The 24,913-nt window shown below is 47.8% G+C and overlaps 2 protein-coding genes across 2 annotated transcripts; both read left to right on the forward strand.

Moving 5' to 3' along the window:
- Positions 1 to 5,132: 5,132 nt before the first annotated feature.
- On the forward strand, positions 5,133 to 6,645 carry LOC125549411 (coiled-coil protein). Its single transcript, XM_048712829.2, has 3 exons — positions 5,133 to 5,506; positions 5,595 to 5,774; positions 5,895 to 6,645. Exons 1-3 carry the CDS (start codon positions 5,336 to 5,338, stop codon positions 6,495 to 6,497), a joined length of 954 nt encoding a protein of 317 aa, XP_048568786.2. The 5' UTR covers positions 5,133 to 5,335; the 3' UTR covers positions 6,498 to 6,645.
- A 3,645-nt stretch (positions 6,646 to 10,290) lies between these two features.
- Positions 10,291 to 11,178, forward strand: LOC147982159 (protein FAR1-RELATED SEQUENCE 5-like). Its single transcript, XM_087516221.1, has one exon. It carries the CDS (start codon positions 10,291 to 10,293, stop codon positions 11,176 to 11,178), a length of 888 nt encoding a protein of 295 aa, XP_087372347.1.
- Positions 11,179 to 24,913: the final 13,735 nt, after the last annotated feature.

The following is a 24,913-nucleotide window of genomic DNA, read 5'->3' on the forward strand; positions in this document are numbered from 1 at the left end:
TGTTTTCGGGAAGGCTTTTAAGCCAATGCCGGGCTGGCCCTTTAAGCTTAAGGGGTAGATATTTTATGGCGTGGAGATCATCTCCTCTAGCCATGTGTATGTGGAGGATGTAATCCTCGATCCAGACTCCTGGGTCTGTTGTTCCATCGTATGCTTCTATGTTGACGGGTTTGAATCCCTCTAGGAATTCATGGTCCAGGACCTCATCGGTGAAACATAGGGGGTGTGCGGCACCCCTGTATTTGGGTATGCCGGATTCTGATGATGGCTTCGTAGCGTTGCTTACGAGAGCTTGCTTTCTTGGCCCAAAAATGGACCTGACTGGGCCATGATGCGGATCCTTAAGTGGGTCGCATGCCGATTTAGGTGCGGCGCCGCTTGTCGCTTTATGGGGTCGTCTATCCGACCGTGTGGCTTTTTCATTTATTGAATGTGAGGGCTCTGAGGCCTCTTCATCGAATTCAGGCAGTAGCTTTCTTTTCGGATAGCTTCTAGTGCGGCGATTGTCGCCGTACTTATCTGTGGCATTGATTACCTTGCTCCATCTGATCCGGAGTGCGTCTTCCGCTGTTTTTAGCTTCCGCTTCTGCTTTTTTAGGCTGCGTGCAGTTGCAACGAGCCTCTCATGGAGATTCTTCTGCTCCGTGAGTTTATTCGGCGTGAGGTCGTCCAGAATGCCGTTTTCGCCGGAGGATGGATGTTCGGCTTCTCTATCCATGTTGCCCTGTTCGGACGGTTGCTCTAAGGCCTGCCCGTCGTCTACCGGCTCGTCCTGCTCTATGGCTGGGTTTTTGTCGAGGCGGGGCTTGGGTCAACGTTTACGCCAACGCCTTGATTGCTTTTCGGGGGGTCGATCTCTCGTCCCCTCCCCTTTTTCCTCGTTGTCACTTCCTTTAGGTGTGTCCACCATGTACACATCGTGAGATGGGGTGGCGTTCCAGCGCCCTACAGGTGCTGGTTCCTGTTCGTCTCCTATATCGTCGTCCATGCCGTCGTTGTCTTCGGAGCCGAACTCAAGTATGTTGGTTAAATCGTCGACAGTGGCTACAAAGTGGGTGGTGGGTGGGTTTTGAATTTCCTCTCCGTCCGTATCCCACCCTTGCTGACTGTAGTTCGGCCAGGCTTCTCCTGATGAAGAGAGAGACTTGAGAGAATTCAGGATGTCGCCAAAAGGCGAATGCTGAAAGATGACCGCGGCGGTGAACTCCATTACCGGCGCCCAATCGGATTCGATTGGGAGGGCGCGGGGGTCTCGGAGTTCGGAGAGGAATCCGGCTCCTTGGAGTCACGGGCCATGCGGAGTGCGGGACCGGAGTTCGGCTCGATCGCCTTTGAGATCGCAGCCCTTGAGGCAGCATCCAACCGCTGATCCTCGATCGGCGCAGTAGGTTCCGAATTAATGGTCGAAACCGATGTTGTGCGGCCTCCAAGGCGCTGTCCGGCGGCAGAGCTATATCATGCCCATCGAGACAGTGCGGCACGCTTGGCTGTGGCTCGAATCCGTCGAAGATCAAGTCCCCGCGGATGTCAGCCGTGTAGTTTAGGTTTCCAAACCCGACCTGATGGCCAGGGGCGTAGCTTTCGATCTGCTCAAGATGGCCAAGCGAATTGGCCCGTAGTGCGAAGCCGCCGAAGACGAAGATCTGTCCGGGAAGAAAAGTCTCACCCTGGACCGCATCGTTGTTGAAGATCGAAGGAGCCATCGAGCCTAAAGGCGGCGACACAGAGGAACTCTCAATGAAAGCACCAATGTCGGTGTCAAAACCGGCGGATCTCAGGTAGGGGGTCCCGAACTGTGTGTCTAGGCCGGATGGTAATAGGAGACAGGGGACACTTTGTTTTACCCAGGTTCGGGCCCTGTCGATGGAGGTAAAACCCTACTCCTGCTTGATTAATATTGATGATATGGGTAGTACAAGAGTAGATCTACCACGAGATCAAGGAGGCTAAACCCTAGAAGCTAGCCTATGGTATGATTGATGTATGGAGTTGATTCTGTCCTACAGACTACAACCCTCCGGTTTATATAGACATCGGATAGGGTTAGGGTTACATAGAGTCGGTTACAATGGTAGGAGATCTTGAATATCCGCATCGCCAAGCTTGCCTTCCACGCCAAGGAAAGTCCCACCCGGACACGGGACGCAGTCTTCAATCTTGTATCTTCATAATCCAGGAGTCCGGCTGAAGGTATAGTCCGGCTACCCGAACACCCCCTAATCCAGGACTCCCTCAGTCGTCACCGGCGCGGCCGGCTCCTTCTTCACCGGCGCGAGCCCCGGCTCCGTCTTCATCGGCGCGAGCCCCGGCTCCGTCTTTGGCTTGACGAAGCGCGGAGGAGGAGCCGACGAGTAGGCGTGCCGGCCGCCCTCGTTGATGACGATGCCGGCGCTGCGAGTGCGCCGGCCGAGCGGCGTCTCCGCCGCGGGCTCGGCCTTGACGCCGAGCAGGGCCGGAGTGCCGGAGGAGTGCGATGAAGATCGGGAGGAGGAAGAAGAGGAGGAGGACCCGAACCTCCTTGGCGCCCATGGCCCGGCGCGTCGGTGCTGCGCCGGGGCGGCCGCCCTCGCCGGGTACGCCAACGGCGGGTCATTGCCGCCCTCGAGGTACGTCAACACGCCCTCGAGTGTGCGGCCGGGGACGCCCCACCACAGGTGGCGCCCCTCGCTGTTCTGCTGGCCGCCGACCACCGGCGCACCGTTGATGGACGCCAAGCGCTGCCGCTGGCGGCGCTCGAAATACACCGCCCAAGCCGCATGGTTGTCGGCGGCGTACTGGGGGAGGGAGAGTTGGGCATCGGTGAGGGAGGCGCGCACGACCTCGACTTCCTCGGTGAAGTACTTCGGCTTCGCCACGGCGTCAGGCAACGGGGGAATGGGCACTCCCCCGGCGCTGAGTCTCCACCCCATCGGCCCGGCGCGCATGTCCGGCGGCGCCGGGATGTTCGCCTGGAACAGGAGCCAGGACTCCTGTTCGTGGAGCGAACGGCGGCCGAAGCCATTGGCCGCCGCCTCGTCTCCGGGGAAGCGTTCCGCCATGGCGACGGGCTCGGGAGAGGTAGAGAGATAGTGGGAGGGGCTGGGCGGCGGCGCTCGGGAGAGGTAGGGAGAGGGAGGGGCTGGGCGGCGGCGAGGGGCGGGGCTGGTGTGGGTACAGGCGAGTGCAGGCCACCGGCTATATAGCCGCGCCGCACCCGTGTGTACGCGTGCGAGGGAGGGAAGGCGTCGGTGCGCCGTCCCATGACGCGCCGCCCGTGAGGAATCAATGGCAAGGCTGACCGGCGGCAGCCTTGGCATTGATTCCCCGCGGGAACCGAGGTCGTTGGGGGAAGACGAGGCGCCGTGTCGCTGACGCGGCTGGCCCACGGCTTTTTCGCGCCAAAACAGCTCGCCCCGGCGCCCCCCAGCGCGCCGGGTTCGGCTTGGGTCCGCCGGCGCTGTTTTCGGCCCAGGCCGGCGAAAATCGGCCTCCTGGGGACGCGATTGGACCGGTTTTTTTTTTGCGCCAGCGTGAAAAAATTGTTTGGGGAGGCCTTCCTGGGGACGCAGCTGGAGATGCCCTTATGTGCCTGCATGTGTTTGCTCGGTACCTATAGCTAGTTGATCGGTCCTCCACCTTGTGTACATCACAGAGCTCAAAAGTTCCAAACTTGCCTCATGATGTCATGCCTGCATCCATACAGCGAGGAGATCGGTCTTAGATTTGGCTCATGTACACAGCTCAAACCTAGGTACTGCCACTGCCACATGACTGGTATGGTTTTTTTTTTTACTTTTCTGTCTATTTCTGCATATTACACATAAAGTCCCTTGATAATAGGTAAAGAGAGGAAGATATATGCCAGAATCAACAATTCAACATGTATAGTTACGAAACGAATACTTTATAACACTGATAAAAAAACATATCAAACATGCGGAAGAGTTTGCGCAACAGAAGGAAAATAATTAATACTACAAAGTAGTGGAGCAGTTTAAATCAAATAGTGCCATAAGTAAAAATTGATTTACATTTTTTTATGATGGATTTCACTAAAATGCATAATCAATCACTATATGATCAGATTAAAATAATATGGCACTTTTTTCCTGGGAGCTGTACGGTTTCAATTTAAATCAAAATAATTCATCAAAGCTCTCAGAAAAGAAAATACATCAAAATCCCAACCGCATTAAAAAGAAAAGACCACAGCTGGAATAGCGCGAAAAGACCATGACCGGTCATAAAAGGAGATTACATGACTCAACCACAACTGTGTAATTTTAAACACCAAAATACATCCATATGTGAATGTTTTGCTAACATTTAATTTAGCATATGATGGATTTGCACCAAGTTTTCCTAGTTATGAGCATGATGAGTATTTTCTACTCGGTGTCTTGAAGTTGAGGGAGAGGTGGAGGAAGAAGATAATTTAATGGTAAAAAGAAGTCAGACAGTGCTGTTCTAATGTGCATGGAGGTCCGGTCTTTTTGTTAGTTACACCAATTGGCGGTGTTTTGCGCAACAAACCTATTCGGTAGGTGCTCCACGCAAAACTAATCTGATAATTGTTGGTTTCCATAATTTTCTCATCTCAAACACACCAAATGTGTGTACATTTCTCACAGAAAACCGGCACTGATACTATAGCATACATTTGTTCGGCTACCTAGTATACAATACAGTGTAATAATTGAAGAAATAACATAAAGAGTAAACATAGCTAGAAGGTGATGCGGACTATCTGCTCCGAGCTGAAATGCTCTCGGATGAACAGTAAAATAAAAAATAGTAAAAAATATGGGAATTTCGGCTAGAAGGGAACTTTTAGCTTCCTGCCCAGTGCAACGTGCTAAGTGGAAGTAGCAACACTCTGTTCAAATTGGTGAAAAATAATAAACCAGACCATTAGGGGATTTTTTGCAAAAAAATAAATAAAATCATTAGACAACCACGTCTGGCTACGGATAGGGATGGCAACCACCGCTCCCTACGGTGCCCGACGCCGGGCGCGGTGACGCGGCGGGCAGCGACAGCGCGAGGCGCACGTGTGCAGCCACCCGAGGCGCACGTGTCGCCTGAGCCGACAGCGCGGCACGCGCTCACTCCTCACTCAGTCTTTGTCCCCAGCATGGAACTCTCAACCAAATCCTTCTCTAGTTCCACCCATCACCCCTCTCCTTGCTCCACGACAACGCCGGCGTGCGTGGCAGTGGTTATCTCTTTCTCCGTTTCTCGTGAGGTACCAAGAGTGGCGAGAGTAGCTGGCTAGCTAGGTAGGGGAGAGTGGCAGTCTGGCAGAGAATGGTGGCGCCCGACCTGAGCTGAGCAGAGCTGAGATCCTCCTTCGCGCATGCTTTCTTCTCCTTGCTCCGTCGCGGCGTGCGGCGCTCGTTCGCTCAGGCACCTGGTCGTGGCCGCCGTCAGTCTCCCGATGCTCCTCTTCTGCGACGCCATGGTGTGGGCCGTCACCTTCCTCACCTTCCCCGTGCGCCTCCTCGCCGCCGCCGACAGGGAGCGCAAGGTCCGCCGGACTCCGCCTTGGATCACTAGATCGTTCCGATTGAATAATTAATCGGACGTGCTTCTTGTGATTTTCTTGTCTTGGTCAGCTGGAGCGGTTGGTGGGGGAGATGCAGGGGCAGATGGAGCGGGTGGTGTGGGAGAACAGGGATCTGGAGCAGAGGTTGCGGACGGCGCTCAAGGAGAACGCGACCATGGAGGACATCCTCGACGAGATGGAGGAGGAGAACGAGGACGCCTTCGCCAGGATCGACCTCCTCGAGAGCCAGGTACGAGCAGAGCCGAATCCATCGATTCGCCATTGGGGGGATGCAGAGCAGAGCAAGTGGTGTGGTACACTAATTTAGTGTTTGGTGTTTGCTCATGCTCGGTCGGCAACTCGCATGCAGCTCAAGGCGGTCAAGAAGGAGAACATGCGGCTCAAGGAGCAGAGGGGCAAGTCCGTGTGGGACAAGGCGGCGGCGACGGTGGCGGTGGCTGGAAATGGCGGGGGCAAGAAGAAGGCTGGCGAACCGAGGCCATGGGAAGGCAAAGTAGAAGAGGAAGAAGAGGCGACAGCGCAGAAGGATCGGCCCGTCGTCTTCAGACCCGGCGACCTCGACGCCTTCCCACCGTCGGAGGCGCGGGATCAACTGTTGCGGGCGACGGCGCGGCGCCGGAGCCTGTTCAGCCTGGGCATGTCGCTGGCGGTGGGCGGGATCGCGTGGTCGGCGGACAAGCCGTGCCTGCCGCTCCTCGCGGGGCTCGTCGCCGTGGTGGCCATGTCCATGTGCAGCGTGTCGCGCCTCTTCCACGCGCCCGCGGGCCGCCGTGGCCTGCCTCCCGCGTCCGCCGCCTCCGACGGCGCCGTGGCGCTGCTGAGCCTCAACTGGTTCCTGCTGGGCGTGCTCACCTACCCCATGCTCCCGGGGGTGGCGCGGGCCGTCGTCCCGCGCGCCGCTCGCCTCGCCGGCCCCGCTATCGCGTGGCTCGCTGCCGCAGTGCCCGTTTGACGGCGTGAGGTGGCACCGCAGAGTGGCCTCCGTCTGTGTATCCGCGGTTCTGGTTCTCGAGCCTGTAAAAAGAGTGATCCAGCCGCCTTTCTGTTTTCTGAAGCTGTGTGAGTCGTTATAGTAAAAAGAAAAACTTCATTCGCCTAAACTTGAGCATGTGAAAACGTAGGATCTGCCAACGTAGGATCCGGTTTTGATAGTTGAGGGACGAAAACTATCCGGTTTTGAGTTGATGGACGATTTCTAAACTCTCAAAAAAGTTTAAGGACGAAAAATATACTTATCCCTTCAAATAACACACTAACGTCGTGGCTTTCAATAATGTTATTGTGTTTTTTTTCAAATACTCCTTTTGGTCTTTTTTACTCTGTATATTAGAATTCTCTGAAGTCAAATTTCACAAAGTTTGACCGTATTTATATGAAAAATATATTAACATTTGCCATGCTATAAAACTTTAAGTCATGACACATATATTAATATTGATTTTAGATTATGAATGTTGATACTTTTTTCTATAAAGTTGGTCAAATTTTATGAGGCTTCACTTCAGTCAAAACTATAATGTTAGGACGTCGATAACTGCCATACGTGTGGTGTATTGATTGATTGTGCCACACGTCTGTGTGGTGTATCGGTTGATTGTGCCACATGCCTGTGTGGCACCGAGACGATCCCGCATGCACGACCGCGTCCGGGCGCGCAGCCACATCCCACATGTCCGGGCAAACGACCGCGCTGCCCGCATGACCCAGCACGCCAGTCGTCCCGGCCTCATTTCGATCCCCAGTCCGACCTGCCGCCGCTGTCTTCTACCTCTTGACCCCGTACCTTCATCGCCTTCCTTCTCTGGTTGTCATGGCAACCAGAGAAGATCCATAGCGTCTTCCCACCCCTAACCACCTCCACCAACCCCGTCCTTCCAAGACGATGAGCAAAAAGCAGGTCGATCTCCGATCTCCTTCTGTTTCTCGTCCTTTTTCTGTCCAGAAATTTGAAATTGCAAAATTTGCCCATGAAAATGGCGACTGGATCCACGCTATCAGGGGAAACAACCCACGGATTTGTGTGCATTTGCATTTGCCCATCAATATACGCCAGATCTGTCATATACTATGCTAGATTTGAGCTAAGCTTCTAGGTTGGCTTGATGCAAGTAGTTGGTAATGAAGGATGCACATGAATCACTGAAAATAGGGAGAGAAAGGAGAAATTTGACATAGGAAGGGAGAAAAAAAATAATTGTCACTTGTATCTAGCATCAGTTGCCACCTATTGTTGTCGTTAGCTGCCATCATGTTTTCTTGTTGCTTGCCATCCTATTTTATTGGCCGTTGTCTTCGGTTCAAAATGATAGCTGGCATCCAGATTTTAGAAAAGAGAATGAATGTGTATGTCCTACTTGCCATGATGAGTTGGTTGCCTACGCAGGAAATGTGATAAGATTGTCGTGTTATCTTGTACGTGCAAACAACAAGAATGCATTTTGCGGATTGTTGATGCGTTCTTGTTCATGCAGTGACTGAAAACACATTGGCAGAAAAAAAAGCGGAAGAATGAATCACGAAGACGGCAATGATCCTTGATTTTCTCAAAGGCCGGAAACGCCCCCATGCATGGGATGCAACAGAGTACAATCAACTCATTTCTACGGGGCCTTTGCTGCCACTACTAGAGTAGTACGTGGGCATCGGTACGATGCATGATAAGCAAAACAAAAAACAGTTGCCATGTTCGTGGCGATGAAGATGTCATTCTACTTATGTCCTACAATCTCATTTTTCGCAGGTTCTTATGACCAAACCACAGTTAGGGGGGCACCATGGCAAGTTCAGTTACAGGGCGCTAATGTAGACAAATGTACGGGCAACCAACTTCAAGTAGCTAATGTGGCAAATCATGGTAACGCCTACAAAAAAGAAACTTACTGTTGTGGACATGAAATTAAACTTGCAAGGATGGCAAAAGACTCACCAGTTACATCGGAAAAATGTAGGACATTCATGCAGCACATGGCATCAGGCGGCAACCATGTACCTGCCATCAACGTAGTACACAGGTGAGTACATGAAGTGAAGTTGTGGACAGTGAATTAGGAGAAAGCAACATAGCTAACAGCTGCAGTTGCCATGCCTGTACAACTACAGTTGCCATGTACGGACAGCTGCAGTTGCCATGCTTGGACAACTAGAGTTGCCATGTGTCGTAAAATGTGATTGCAAAATGTCTAAAACAAATGTGGATGACACGTGTGAACAAACATGTGTCCCATGGATGCACCGCTACATGTGCCATGTTGAACAAACTACAGTTTCCATGCAATGATCAACTGCTACCATGATCACAGATTGTTATGGTGGAACCACATCGGCAAACATCTCATGGCAAGCTTCACAGATGCAGGACATCGCTATTGCAGATAGAGCACATCAAATTGAAATGACAGACCATGTAAGATCGGCACATGCAGCACAACAAGGTAAACAAAATGTGAACCAAAAAATAGTACTGCATTTGCTTTTTTGGGAATATCATGTGAGAAAAAATAGATTTGTAACGGTGGTGGTGGAAAAAACAAACAAAGAATGCTACCAAGTGGTCGGTGCAAAAGAGTCATCTATTGTCTTCGGGATTTGCTAGTTGCTATAAGAGTGTGTGCACCATTCATGATTGATCGCATTTGCCTTGTGAGCTCAAGCCTAGAATACAAGTTTCGATGCTGGAATATACTGGTTGCCATGTAGTGGCAGCAGTAGTTGCCATGTATGTTGGACTGTAGTTGCCATGGTTGTAGAATCCAAGTTTTGATGCTAAAAGAAGCTGGTTGCCATGCATTGACAATAGTAGTTGCCATGTTTGTTGGACTGTAGCTGCCATGACTGGATAACTACAGTTGCCATGCATGGCCATATGCAGATTCACGTCTTAATGTGTGAATGATGTCATGCCAAATCACATGCAGATGCTATACTCTGTTACGATAAACATGTCACTCAAGCAAAAGCTTACGCTCGTACCTGTTTTTTATTGCAGGACCTTCAACTACAATCAACAGCGGTGTGGGGACATCTACTGCAGGGAGCTCTGAGCGCACGGAGGACGCGTTCCACCAGCGAGCCAACAATCATGACACAAACAATGCCAAGTCAGTGTCAGAAATGGCAATCGTTCCAGCAATGCCGACAAGCACACCTTTGCACACCAGCACAAGCAACACTCAAGCACATGAAACAGCCGCCGATACTGAAGTGAATGATGAAACTGATGACGAAGCACAAGAGGATGAAGATTGTGGGCAATCAAAAATCATGGTACCTTAGCTACTGTATGTTGGGTAGAGATTTGATTCGTTTGAAGATGCAAAGGAATTCTACCAGAGATATGCAAAGTTCCATGGGTTTGCGGTCAACACCGAATACCATAGGAAAATTTAAAAAACAAACGAGTACAACAGAGGTGAGATGAGGTGCTACAAGGCACGAAGGAACAAGAAGGGGGAAGGTGTTGCGCCTGTCGTTCCGAAACAAAAGAGAGGTATCATTGTCAAGACAGAATGCCCTGTCCGGTGTAAGCTGAACGTAGATGGAGCACGGTGGGTGGTCGCTGAATATTTGACGAGCACAACCACGAACTCATAAAGAAGTTTGACCTGGTAAAATTTCTGACCGCACATAGAGGATTCACCCCCCTGGAGAAGAAATTCATAAAGCTGCTACATGAGTGTAGCGTCGGTCCATCAAGAATGGTCCAGATACTATCCCTCATCCATAGCAAAAATGGGACTCTGAGTAGCATGCCCTACATACCGGCAGACGTCACAAACCTAAAGGCAAAGTACCGTAGAGAGATCAGGTTGGCTGACATAGACACGATAGCCTACTTCAATGAGAAAGTGAAGGAAGATCCATATTTCTTCAACAGGATAAGATTGGACGATGAGGACCGTGTCAGGAACATGTATTCGGTTTATGGTGCTGCAAGAAGAGCCTACAAACATTTCCAAGATTGCATTTCGTTCGACGCGACATATCTCACTAATATGTACAAGATGCCATGCGCTCCATTCATAGTAATAAATAACCACAATCAATCATTGCAACTCGGATGCGGGCTCGTTCGGAATAAAGACACGGATGGGTACACTTGGTTGTTCAAGACCTTCTTGGAGTGCATGGGTGGACTTGCTCCAATGAACATAATAATAGACCAGGATTTTAGCATGCGTGCAGGCATAGTGGAGGTCTTTTCGTTGGCAGTGCATAGGCACTACAAGTGGCACATTATAAAGAAGGCTGAGGAGACACTAAGACCGTTCTTTGCTGACCGTCCAGAGCTGCACAAGGCATTTGAGTTGTGCGTTGACCACAGATTGACGGTGGAGGAGTTTGAAAGGAGTTGGATGGCTATGATTGAAACATATCAAGTGCAAGACAATGAGACGCTTGCTAGCCTATGGGAGAAGCGAATGTACTGGGTGCCGGCCTACTTCATGCAGTGCTTCTTTCCATTTCTGCAGACTATGCATCGCAGCGAGGGGTTCAATGCTGTTTTGAAGCGGTACGTGAGCCATGGCAACTCATTGCTGCAGTTTGCCAAGCAATACTCCACTTTGCAACAAAAAATACTGGGATCTGAGCTACAGCAAGAAGCAAACACTGTGCCAAGCAGCCAAAATTGCTAACATATTTACGATGGAGAGGCAGATGAGCAAGATATACACCAACAAGATTTTTAACAAGTAAGTCAGTTGTGTTACAATCTTATTTGCACAAGCATGAAGGTAGTAGGTGCCATGTAGAATGCAATGGAGTTGAAAAAGCTTATTTGAAAATGATGATTTTTTGAAAGTAGCCATTGAGTACATAGTAACCATGATATGTAGCTGCCATGTTTATTCGACTACAGTTGCCATGTTTACAAAACAGCAGTTGTCATGTTTGCTCAACTGCAGTTGCCATATTTGATGAACTGCAGTTGCCATGTTTAATGAACTGTACTTTCATTGGCCATGATGGTATGGAATGCAAATGCCAAATAAAGATGTTATTGATACGTCTCCAACGTATCTATAATTTTTGATTGCTCCATGCTATATTATCTACTGTTTTGGACATTATTGGGCTTTATTATCCACTTTTATATTATTTTTGGGACTAACCTATTAACCGGAGGCCCAGCCTAGAATTGTTGTTTTTTGCCTATTTTAGGGTTTCGAAGAAAAGGAATATCAAACGGAGTCCAAACGGAATGAAACCTTTAGGAACGTGATTTTTTCAACGAACAAGACCCGGGAGACTTGGACCCTACGTCAAGAAACAAAGGAGGAGGCCACGAGATAGGGGGACGCGCCTACCCCGTCCCCCCTCCCCAGGCGCGCCCTCCACCCTCATGGGCCCCCTGTTGCTCCACCGACGTACTCCGTCCTCCTATATATATCCACATACCCCCAAACGATCAGACACAGAGCCAAAACCCTAATTCCACCACCGCAACTTTTTGTATCCACGAGATCCCATCTTGGGGCCTGTTCCGGAGCTCCGCCGGAGGGGGCATCGATCACGGAGGGCTTCTACACCATCACCATAGCCCCTCCGATGACTTGTGAGTAGTTCACCTCATACCTACGGGTCCATAGTTATTAGCTAGATGGCTTCTTCTCTCTTTTCGGATCTCAATACAATGTTCTCCCCCTCTCTTGTGGACATCTATTCGATGTAATCTTCTTTTTGCGGTGTGTTTGTTGAGACCGATGAATTGTGGGTTTATGATCAAGTCTATCTATGAACAATATTTGAATCTTCTCTGAATTCTTTTATGTGTGATTGGTTATCTTTGCAAGTCTCTTCGAATTATCAGTTTGGTTTGGCCTACTAGATTGATCTTTCTTGCAATGGGGGAAGTGCTTAGCTTTGGGTTCAATCTTGCGGTGTCCTTTCCCAGTGACAGTAGGGGCAGCAAGGCACGTATTGTATTGTTGCCATCGAGGATAACAAGATGGGGTTTTCATCATATTGCATGAGTTTATCCCTCTACATCATGTCATCTTGCTTAAGGCGTTACTCTGTTTCCATGAACTTAATACTCTAGATGCATGCTGTATAGCGGTCGATGAGTGGAGTAATAGTAGTAGATGCAGGCAGGAGTCGGTCTACTTGTCTTGGACGTGATGCCTATATACATGATCATGACTAGATATTCTCATAACTATGCTCAATTCTGTCAATTGCTCAACAGTAATTCGTTCACCCATCGTAGAACACCTATGCTCTTGAGAGAAGCCACTAGTGAAACCTATGCCCCCCGGGTCTATCTTCATCATATTAATCTCCCAATACTTAGTTATTTCCTTTAATTTTTACTTTACTTTTATTTTACTTTGCATCTTTATCATAAAAATACCAAAAATATTATCTTATCAAATCTATCAGATCTCACTCTCGTAAGTGGCCGCGTAGGGATTGACAACCCGTTATCGCGTTGGTTGCGAGTATTTATTTATTTTGTGCAGGTACGAGGGACTCGCACGTAGCCTCCTACTGGATTGATACCTTGGTTCTCAAAAACTGAGGGAAATACTTATGCTACTTTACTGCATCATCCCTTCCTCTTCGGGGAAAACCAACGCAGTGCTCAAGAGGTAGCAAGAAGGATTTCTGGCGCCGTTGCCGGGGAGTCTACGCAAAAGTCAATATACCAAGTACCCATCACAATCCTTATCTCCCGCATTACATTATTTGCCATTTTCCTCTCGTTTTCCTCTCCCCCACTTCACCCTTGCCGTTTTATTCGCCCTCTCTCTCTCTATCCTCCCTCTCCTTCTCTATTTGCTTCTTTTTGCCCGCTTGCTTTTTGTTTGCTTGTGTGTTGGATTGCTTGCTTGTCACGATGGCTCAAGATAACACTAAATTGTGGACTTTACCAATACCAACAACAATGACTTTATTAGCACTCCGATTGCTCCTCTTACCGATGTTGAGTCTTGTGAAATTAATACTGCTTTGCTGAATCTTGTCATGAAAGATCCGTTTTTCGGCCTTCCTAGTGAAGATGTCGCTACCCATCTAAATAGCTTTGTTGATTTGTGTGATATGCAAAAGAAGAAATATGTGGATAACGATATTGTTAAATTGAAGCTATTTCCTTTTTCGCTTAGAGATCGTGCTAAAGCTTGGTTTTCGTCTTTGCCTAAAAATAGTATTGATTCATGGAATAAGTGCAAAGATGCTTTTATCCCTAAGTATTTTCCTCCCGCTAAGATCATCTCCCTTAGAAACGATATTATGAATTTTAAGCAACTTGATCATGAACATGTTGCACAAGCTTGGGAGAGAATGAAATTAATGATACGTAATTGCCCTACTCATGGTTTAAATTTGTGGATGATTATACAAAAAAATTATGCCGGATTGAATTTTGCTTCTAGAAATCTTTTAGATTCGGCCGCGGGAGGCACTTTTATGGAAATCACTTTAGGAGAAGCTACTAAACTCCTAGATAATATTATGGTTAATTATTCTCAATGGCATACTGAAAGATCTACTAATAAAAAGGTGCATGCGATAGAAGAAATTAATGTTTTGAGTGGAAAGATGGATGAACTTATGAAATTATTTGCTAGTAAGAGTGTTTCTTCTGATCCTAATGATATGCTCTTGTCTACTTTGATTGAGAATAATAATGAATCTATGGATCTGAATTTTGTTGGTAAGAACAATTTTGGTAACAATGCGTATAGAGGAAATTTTATTCCTAGGCCTTATCCTAGTAATTACTCTAATAATTATGGTAATTACTACAACAATTCTTATGGAAATTATAATAAGATGCCCTCTGATTTTGAATCTAATATTAAAGAATTTATTACTTCGCAAAAGAATTTCAATGCCATGATTGAAGAAAAATTGCTTAAGATTGATGATTTGCCTAGGAACGTTGATAGAATATTGATTCTTTGAAACTTAGATATATTCCACCTAAGCATGATATCAATGAGTCTCTCAAAGCCATGAGAATTTCCATTGATGAGTGCAAAGAAAGGACCGCAAGGATGCATGCTAAGAAAGATGCCTTTATAAGAGCATGTTCTTCTAGTTCCTATGAAAATAAAGATGAAGATCTAAAAGTTATTGATGTGTCCCCTATTAAATCTTTGTTTTGCAATATGAATCCTGATAATGATGGGACTAAATATGATCCACCTTTACCTAGAAGGTGTTCCAAGAATTCAGAATTTTTAGATCTTGATGCTAAAATTGATAAAAGTGGGATTGAAGAAATTAAAACCCTAGATGTTGCTAAACCCACTATTTTGGATTTCAAGGAATTTAATTATGAAGATTGCTCTTTGATTGATTGTATTTCCTTGTTGCAATCCGTGCTAAATTCTCCTCACGCTTATAGTCAAAATAAAGCGTTCACTAAACATATCGTTGATGCCTTGATGCAATCTTATGAAGAAAACCTTGAATTGGAAGTTTCTATCCCTAGAAAACTTTATGATGAGTGGGAACCAACTATTAATTTTAAAATTAAATATCATGAGTTTTATGCTTTATGTGATTTGGGTGCTAGTGTTTCCACGATTCCAAAGACTTTGTATGATTTGTTAGGTTTCCGTGATTTTGATGATTGCTCTCTAAACTTGCACCTTGCGGATTCCACTATTAAGAAACCTATGGGAAGAATTAATGATGTTCTTATTTTTTCAAATAGGAATTATGTGCCCGTGGATTTTATCGTTCTTGATATAGATTGCAATCCTTCATGTCCTATTATTCTTGGTAGACCTTTCCTTAGAACGATTGGTGCAATTATTGATATGAAGGAAGGAAATATTAGATTCCAATTTCCATTAAGGAAAGGCATGGAACACTTTCCTAGAAAGAAAATTAAATTACCTTATGAATCTATTATGAGAGCCACTTATGAATTGCTTACCAAAGATGGCAATACCTAGATCTATCCTTGCTTATTATGCCTAGCTAGGGGCGTTAAACGATAGCGCTTCTTGGGAGGCAACCCAATTTTATTTTTATTCCTTGCTTTTTGCTCCTGTTTAGTAATAAATAATTTTTCTAGCTTCTGTTTTGGTTGTATTTTTTGTGTTTAATTAGTGTTTGTGCCAAGTAGAACCGTTGGGAAGACTTGGGGAAAGTCTTGTTAATCTTGCTGTAAAAAATAGAAACTTTAGCGCTCACAAGAACTGCTGCCATTTTTATTTGGAAAGTGCTATTCAGTTAATTCTTTTTGCAGATGATTAATAGATAAATTCCTCACGTCCAGAAATTTATTTTAGAATGTTTGGGGTTCCAGATATTGCGCTAGCTACAGATTACTAAAGACTGTTCTGTTTTTGACAGATTCTGTTTTGTGTGTGTTGTTTGCTTATTTTGATGAATCTATAGCTAGTAAAATAGTTTATAAACCATAGATAAGTTCGAATACAGTAGGTTTAACACCAATATAAATAAAGAATGAGTTCATTACAGTACCTTGAAGTGGTCTTTTGTTTTCTTTCGCTAACGGAGCTCACGAGATTTTCTACTTTGAGTTTTGTGTTGTGAAGTTTTCATGTTTTGGGTAAAGATTTGATGGATTATGGAACAAGGAGTGGCAAGAGCCCAAGCTTGGGGATGACCATGGCACCCCCAAGATAATCTAAGGACACCTAAAAGCCAAAGCTTGGGGATGCTCGGGAAGGCATCCCCTCTTTTCGTCTACTTCTATCGCTAACTTTATTTGGAGCTATATTTTTTTTCACCACATGACATGTGTTTTGCTTGGAGCGTCTTGTATGATTTAAGTCTTTGCTTTTTAGTTTACCACAATCATCCTTGCTGTACACACCTTTTGAGAGAGCCATACATGATTTGGAATTTTTTAGAATACTCTATGTACTTCGCTTATATCTTTTGAGTTATATAGTTTTGTTCTAGTACTTCACTTATATCTTTTAGAGCATGGTGGTGGATTTGTTTTATAGAAACTACTGATCTCTCATGCATCACTTAGATTATTTTGAGAGTCTTAAATAGCATGGTAGTTTTCTTAAATAATCCTAATATTCTAGGTATTCAAGATTAGTAAAAAAATTCCTATGAATGTTTTGAATACTAAGAGAAGTTTGATGCTTGATGATTGTTTTGAGATATGGAGGTAATAATATCAAAGTCGTGCTAGTTGAGTAGTTGTGAATTTGACAAGTGCTTGTGTTGAAGTTTGCAAGTCCCGTAGCATGCACATATGGTAAACATTATGTAACAGATTTGAAACATGGGGTGTTCTTTGATTGTCTTCCTTATGAGTGGCGGTCAGGGACGAGCGATGGTCTTTTCCTACCAATCTATCCCCCTATGAGCATGCGCATAGTGCCGAGGTTTTTGATGACTTGTAGATTTTTGCAATAAGTATGTGAGTTCTTTATGACTAATGTTGAGTCTATGGATTATACGCACTCTCACCCTTCCATCATTGCTAGCCTCTTCGGTATCGTGCATTGCTGAGGGAGTCCTGGATTAGGGGTCTCCAGACAGCCGGACTATTGGACTATGAAGATACAAGATTGAAGACTTCGTCCCATGTCCGGATGGGACTCTACTTGGCGTGGAAGGCAAGCTAGGCAATACGGATATGTATATCTCCTCCTTTGTAACCGACCTTGTGTAACCCTAGCCCCCTCCGGTGTCTATATAAACCGGAGGGTTTTAGTCCATAGGACAATAGACAATCATACCATAGGCTAGCTTCTAGGGTTTAGCCTCTCTGATCTCGTGGTAGATCAACTCTTGTACTACTCATATCATCAAGAACAATCAAGCAGGACATAGGGTATTACCTCCATCAAGAGGGCCCAAACCTGGGTAAACATCGTGTCCCCTGCCTCCAGTTACCATCCGCCTTAGACGCATAGTTCGGGACCCCCTACCCGAGATCCGCCGGTTTTGACACCGACATTGGTTCTTTCATTGAGAGTTCCACTGTGTTGTCATCGTAAGGAGGATGGCTCGCCTCGTTGTCAAGGACAACATCACCTCTAGGGGAGCCCTGGCTGTAGGCCAAACTCTCCGACTAGGCGGCTTCGTCATGACTGCCCGCTCGGCCGCGGTGCCGACGATGACTTCTCGGGTCATCGAAAATAGCCACGAAATTTGCCGAGCAGATGGATCCAATGGAGCTCTCCTCTTTGAACGAGCTCTTTGACCGCATCGCCGCTCTGGGAGTCACTACGGACTATGATCGGATTGGGCTTAAACCCGACCAAAGGGAGATTAACTCTCCGTCGGTCACCCATCAGATAGCGGTGGTGGAGGAGCAATGCGGCGATTCTCCCTCTATCCTAAGGATGAACTATGTCCGGATTCCTGAGCTCCCCGAGCCAGATACTCGCTCACGGGAAGACATCGCCCTAACCCTGAATCCAGAATCAGGCCGCATACCGAACCCACATGGCAACTTCCCGGAACCCGAACTTCCAAGATCGGAAACTCCCCTGCCCCAGGACTGCAGATTGGGTCAAGGTTTGGACTTAAATCTACCCACCCACCTAGATACAAACGATCTTTTCCACATTAGGCAAGCGCCCCAAGAGACAGTACATCACTATTGGGCCATATTCCTCCTTGTAATGAACAAGGTCAAGGACTGTCGCGAGGAAGACGCAATTTCGTTCTTTTGCAACAATTGCACGGACAAGGGAGTCCTCAACACCATAAGTCACCGTGACATAGCACACTTCGCTGACTTAGCGGCCATAGTACGGAAATACTGCGCGATGGAAAGTGCATGGAAAACCCAAACGCAATTTTGGGATAATTCGGCCCTGACAAAACCCCCAGTCCAGAATAAAAGGGTGCACTCTCATAAGTCGCCCGACTCAATTACAAAGAAGCAAAAGCCCACTACAGGGCATGGAACCGTGTTGGAGGGATGGCTTAACGGGCCCTGCAAAATCCATAGTACAGTGGATACCATATCAACACACAGCCTTAGAGCATGTTGGGTACTCCGGCAGGTGGCCAAAAGCGGTGAGGATCTCCTCACCCAACATACCTCAGAGCACCTTCCCACGGATAACAATACAGTATTAACGGGCTTCGAGACCTTCGCCTCAGATAATAGGCGTAAGTGAGCACTCCACAGCCTTGCCGAAGTCTGCCACGTGGCAGCAATAAATCCATGGAGCGACACGGCTATCACCTTGAATGCCAGTGGCGAACCTAAATTCCGAACAGCCCGAGCACCAGCCGCTTTGGTCCTCAGTCCAATTGTGGACGGCTTTCGGCTCACCAAGGTGCTCATGGAGGACGGCAGCGGATTAAACCTCATCTATGAGGAAACTCTCCAAAAAATGGAAATAGACAGCAACCGTATTGAGCAAAGTAGTACGACCTTCCGAGGAATCATCCCTAGTAGGGAGGCACGTTGCGCTAGGAAAATCACACTTGATGTGGTATTCGGCACTCCGGAGAATTACAGGTCCGAAGAAATTACATTCCAAGTGGCCCCGTTCAGTAGCGGATACCACGCCCTTCTAGGACGGGAGGCATTCACGATTTTTCAAGCCATACCCCATTACGGGTAAATGAAGCTCAAAATGCCCGGACCCAATGGAATCATCACTCTAGTTAGTGTGATCCGGACATAGCACTCCGTGCCGAGAACAAAACAGCCGCACTAGCCCTCGAGACATTATACGAAGCCCTTGTGGACGAGGAGTTAACCGTGCTGCGCTCCACGGTGGACAGGGACGACGTGATACTAGACAAAAGATCCAAATCCACCTCCTTTAAACCAGCGGATGAAATAGTCAAATTCCAAGTCCATCCAATGGACCCCACAAAAATAGCATCCATCGGGGCACAGTTAAACCCCGCTGTAGACGCCGCACTACGGGAGTTTCTGCGCGAGAATTGGGACATATTCGCCTGGCATCCTTTAGACATGCCAGGAATCCCATGCAGATTGGCCGAGCATAGCCTTAATGTCCTAAAAGGATTCAAGCCGGTCAAGCAGACTCTTCGGCGTTTCTCCGAACCTAAGCGACAAGCCATGGGAGAAGAGCTAGCCAAGCTACTGGAGGCTGGATTTATTAGAGAAATAAAACATCCAGACTGGCTAGCAAACCTGGTGATGGTACCAAAGAAGGACAAATCCTGGCGCCTATGCGTCGAATTCAAAGACCTTAATAAGGCTTGCCCAAAGGATCCCTTTCCACTCCCTCGCATCGATGAAATCATCGACGCTACCGCAGGACACGAATCATTGTGCTTCCTCGACGCATACTCCGGTTACCACCAGATTAAGATGGCGGAGTCTGATCAAGCCGCAACGACATTTATCACGCCATACGGCCCCTTCTGTTTTAACACAATGCCCTTTGGGCTCAAAAACGCCGGCGCAACATATCAACGCATGATCCAGACATGTCTGGAAAAGCAAATCGGCAAGACTGTGGAGGCATATGTAGACGATGTGGTCATTAAAACCAGACACGTCGACTCTTTAATATACGACTTTAGGCTCACGTTCACCAATCTCCGAACATACGACATTAAGCTCAATCCGGAAAAATGTGTTTTCGGCATTCCCGCCGGAAAGCTCCTGGGCTTCATCGTCTCCAGTAGAGGAATTGAAGCAAATCCGACTAAAATCCGAGCTCTATCGTAGCTGGCTATCCCAACTGACCTCAAGCAAATCCAGAAATTGACTGGATGTGTGGCGGCTTTAAGCCGCTTTATCTCCCGATTAGGAGAAAAGGCACTTCCCCTTTATCGCCTTCTTCGGCGCACCGAACACTTTGAGTGGACGGACGCAGCCACGGCCGGACTGGAAGAAATAAAAGCCATCCTGGCCACCAACCCAATATTGGCCGCGCCAACTGTTAGCGAACCAATGCTATTATATATAGCGGCAACTCATCAAGTTGTAAGCACAGTGCTCATCGTCGAACGAGAGATGGACGGACATAAATTCCCACTTCAAAAGCCGGTATATTATGTATCCATCGTCCTCGCTCCATGCAAATCACGGTACCACATTATCAAAAGATAGCATACGCGGTATTCACAGCATCCTACGACACTACTTTCAAGAGTGTTCAATCACGGTGGCCTCCGAAGTACCACTCAATGACATAATAAACAACCGCGATGCCATGGGCCGGATTGCCAAATGGGCTATCGAGCTCCTCCCGTTCGACATAACATATAAACCACGGCGAGCCATTAAGTCGAAAGTATTGGCCGATTTCGTCGCCGAATGGACGGAAGCCGAACTCCCTAAAGAGTACGGAGCATACTCCAATTGGATCATGCTCTTCGACGGCTCTAAAATGCTGGCTAATCTAGGGGCTAGCGTCGTCCTGACGTCCCCCACCGGAGATACGGTACAATACGTACTCCAAATACTATACACAGACTCCAATAACGCAGCCGAATACGAGGCCCTATTACACGGTCTCCGGATGGCAGTCTCCATGGGCATCCAACGCCTAGAGGTGCGTAGGGACTCGAACCTCGCAATATCCCAAATAAATGGTGACGTCGACGCCAAGGATCCGAAAATGGCGGCATATCGCAACGCCGTCCTCAAAATGTCAGCTCGGTTCGAGGGGCTTGAATTCCATCATGTGGCTCGGGAAAACAACCAGGTGGCGGACATCCTTGCCCGTATTGGTGCTAAACCTGACCCTGTCCCACCAAACATCTTCCTGGAAAGACTGTTTAAACCATCCATGGTATGGGAAGGGGACACCGGCAAAAATAGTCTGGACCCGACCACAACCCCAGATACCGAACACTCGGGCACAATCGGAGGCTCTGCCACCGAAATAACACCTTCAGCCCACGTGATAATGGCCGTCATCGCCCCGTGGACAGAACCATTCCTGGCCTACCTAACTAGGCAGGAACTACCCGAGGACCAAAATGAGGCACGCTGCATAGTGCGGCGATCTAAAGCCTACAAGGTCCACAAGGGAGAGCTTTATAAGAAAAGCACAACCGGAGTCCTTCAAAGGTGCATCTCCAAAGAGGAAGGGCGGAAGCTTTTGGAAGAAATCCATGCCGGACTCGGCGGCCACCACGCCGCAGCCCGGATGCACAGCATCTGGTACAACATTGTGTCGGTTGCCAGCTTTTTGCAAACCAAAGCCACATGCCACCTACCGCCCTCCAAACAATCCCCATTACTTGGCCCTTTGCAGTCTGGGGGCTCGATATGGTCGGACCCCTCAAAGGGGGAACCCATAAGAAAAAATACTTACTAGTCATGGTGGATAAATTCACCAAATGGATAAAAGTCAAACCTGTCAAAAAGGCTGAATCCGGACCGGTGATAGACTTCATATCCGGGGTTGTACACCATTATGGCGTCCCCCACAGCATCATCACTGACAACGGCATGAACTTTACAGCCGATGAGGTGAAATTTTGGTGTAGAAACATGGGCATCAAGCTCGATTATGCTTCTGTCTATCATCCGCAAACTAACGGTCAAGTCGCACAAGTGAATGGTCTTATCATGAGCGGCATTAAACCGAGATTAATGCGGTCCTTAAAGGAATCAGACACTCATTGGGTAGAGGAGCTCGACTCCGTACTATGGGGGCTGCGGACCACGCCGAATCACACTATCGGATACACACCGTTTTTTATGGTGTACGGCGCTGAGGCGGTGCTGCCTTGCGACATAATTCAGGACTCACCTCGAGTGCGCAAGTACGAAGAAAGAGAGGCCGAGCTCGATCGGCAGGACAGTTTGGATGCCCTGGAGGAGGAGCGCGACGTGGCAAAAGCCCGTTCCGCATTCTATCAGGAACAGGCTCGAAGGTATCAAAGCAGAGAAATGCGGGCCAAAACCTATAACGTTGGCGAACTGGTTCTACGCCTGCCGGAGAAGAAAAAGAACAAGCTCAAGCCCAAATGAGAAGGTCCCTTCATTATTGACCAGGTTCTGACCGGCGGAGCGTACCGTCTGCGGGATGCATCGGATAACCAACTCGATCCAAACCCATGGAACGCAGCCAGACTCCGAAGATTCTATGCCTAGCACCGGACTCTATGTTCGTCCCCTTACCTCCATCAATTTTTTGCACATCTATTTTTTCCTCTCTTTCTTTCTCTTTTTTCTCTTCAAGGCCCTAAAGGGCTAAACTTGTGTCTTGGTTACACAATCTTGATGCGCTAACTGCGCTCAATGTACCTGGGGGCTTCTTATACAGAAGCTTAATCTAATTATCTTTATGGGCTTTATGCCCCGCACATGTATTATTCTTCCGCGTGTATCTTTTTTCGCCATTATATGCAGCGATATGGCTTAAGTTTTGGCCAAGCTGGGTTGCCTGGCTCTTGTATTTATGCCCTACGTTCCCATTAATTCGGCTAGGTCATAAGGGGAGCACCTCTGCGATTGTTACTGCCGGGTCAGCCGGATGTGTACCTCAGACTAGGTGAAGCCGAAAGCTAGCGTTCTTAAGGGAATATTCGGTCGGTGAATAAAAGACGACTTTCACTTAATTTACTACATGCCCCCAAATGTTTTTAGCCTGCGTTTCGCAGTTCGGACATGCACATTAGGGCATGCGTACCCAGGGAAAGGAACCCTTAACGGAAATATTCTCCCTGGAAGATGTTTCTTACTATCCATGTAATATAACATAGCTAGTTGGATACTTGTCTGTTCAAGCATTTATGACCCCTACGCCTGGTTTCCATGCATACTCCAGTTCTTACATAACCGAGTGGGTATTCGGATACACTCCGGACTATCAGGTCCAGTGGTCGAAGCGAAAAGGTCCGCCATGACAAATGATTTACAATCCGGCTAGGGACATTACATATGTCACTTGAACTACACAGTCACTAAGACTAATTAAATTCTTCCTCTATACCATCCAACAGGCTGTCTAGCCTACAATCTTGTTGGGAATACTTTGCGGCTAATTCTACTTGGTCATACACTAAACTGACAGGGATCTCTTTCCCATCGGGCCCCACAGGTCCGACCTCGGCCATGTGGTTTGGGTCCGCCTTGGTATATCGTGTCTTCACCATAGCCCAGGCTTCCCTTGCACCTTATCGGCAGGCTGATATCTTCCATAATCGGAAGCGCCGCCGCGCTCCCTTGAGCTTCTCTATAAGCTCTCCCATGCCTCCTGGCGGGGACGCGGATGGCCACAAGGCTTGGGCAATACCTTGCATCACCTGCCTAACTTGTTCGTGCAGTTGTGAGAGCTCTGGTAGAAGATCACCCGAAGACCCGGGCATCTCCTCCGCGGGACGACCCATCAGCATACCTGCAGACATAACGCTGTTAGCAGGCTTCTTCGCCGAACTCCTTTAAAAATTCCGTTCAAGCACTTACTAAAAATGCCGCGCCAAAGCCGTTTATTCTCCTTCACGGAGTCCGCAAGCTGGTCTCAGACATCCTTCAGTTCCACGCCGAGCCGGATATTGGCGTCTTGGAGATCATTTTTCTCCTGCCTAACTCGCGTTTGCACGCGCTCGCTAGCATTTCCCTGCCGATCATCACGTGCCGTATCCTCCTCCATGACCTCCGGATTCACTCCGGGGCCACCTACAACATCTATTGATAGGTGTGCATACATGCCGCATACTACCTGGTACCCATATTCTTTGCAATAGACAAAAGTGTTACCCGGGGGACCCTTTTTGGACTCCTTCAATGCAGCAACAGCGGCTTCCAGCTGGGCCTTGCACTCGTCCAGCTCTTGAGACAATTGGGAATTCTTCTCTGTAAGAACCTGCACAAATAATGATCCTTAAATTAGTTGCGTCAACTGTTTCAAGTCTTAGGGGCTACTGATACATATAATCGTCAGATTTTCTTACCCGTATATCCCTTACATACTGGTCCGTGGCTCTGGCTAGACCATTTTGAGCAGCACGGATGTACGCGTCTCCGGAATTGAAGGCATCAAATGCCTCTGGTGAGAAACAAGTGTCACGGAGTATGGCCCGGCGATGCCTGTGATTCATGGCACTCTCCACTTCTGAATTTGTAGCGGATAGTCCATCTGCATCCTGTATAGGAGGAGCATCCGACGTCCGCCGCATGTTGGCTTCCGCCTCTATGTCCGGCCCTGGAGCCCGACTGGTGAGGCGTGATCGGCAGCCTCTCCGGATATAGTCCGGCGAGCGTTATTTCTATTAAAGAAACATGGACGTCATTATATTTTGAGAAAGACGACAACCACGGAGCGAGGTTTTGTGTCATACCTCTGCGCCGGCGCCTCCGTCATGACCGCCTTCCTTTTTGGCCTACCCGGCTTCGGTGCCTCTTGTTGGCGAGTTGCTGCGGGTTCCGCACGGCGTCCTGAATGCCTTCCCTGTAAAACACCATATGTGTATGCTAGGTGAAGTTTCTAAAAGGGGATCCTATTTTTGGAGTTGGGATTT

The sequence above is a fragment of the Triticum urartu genome, chromosome 3A (assembly GCF_056163025.1).
Source record: "Triticum urartu cultivar PI428250 chromosome 3A, HENAU_Tu73, whole genome shotgun sequence".
NCBI classification, from domain to species: Eukaryota; Viridiplantae; Streptophyta; class Magnoliopsida; order Poales; family Poaceae; genus Triticum; species Triticum urartu.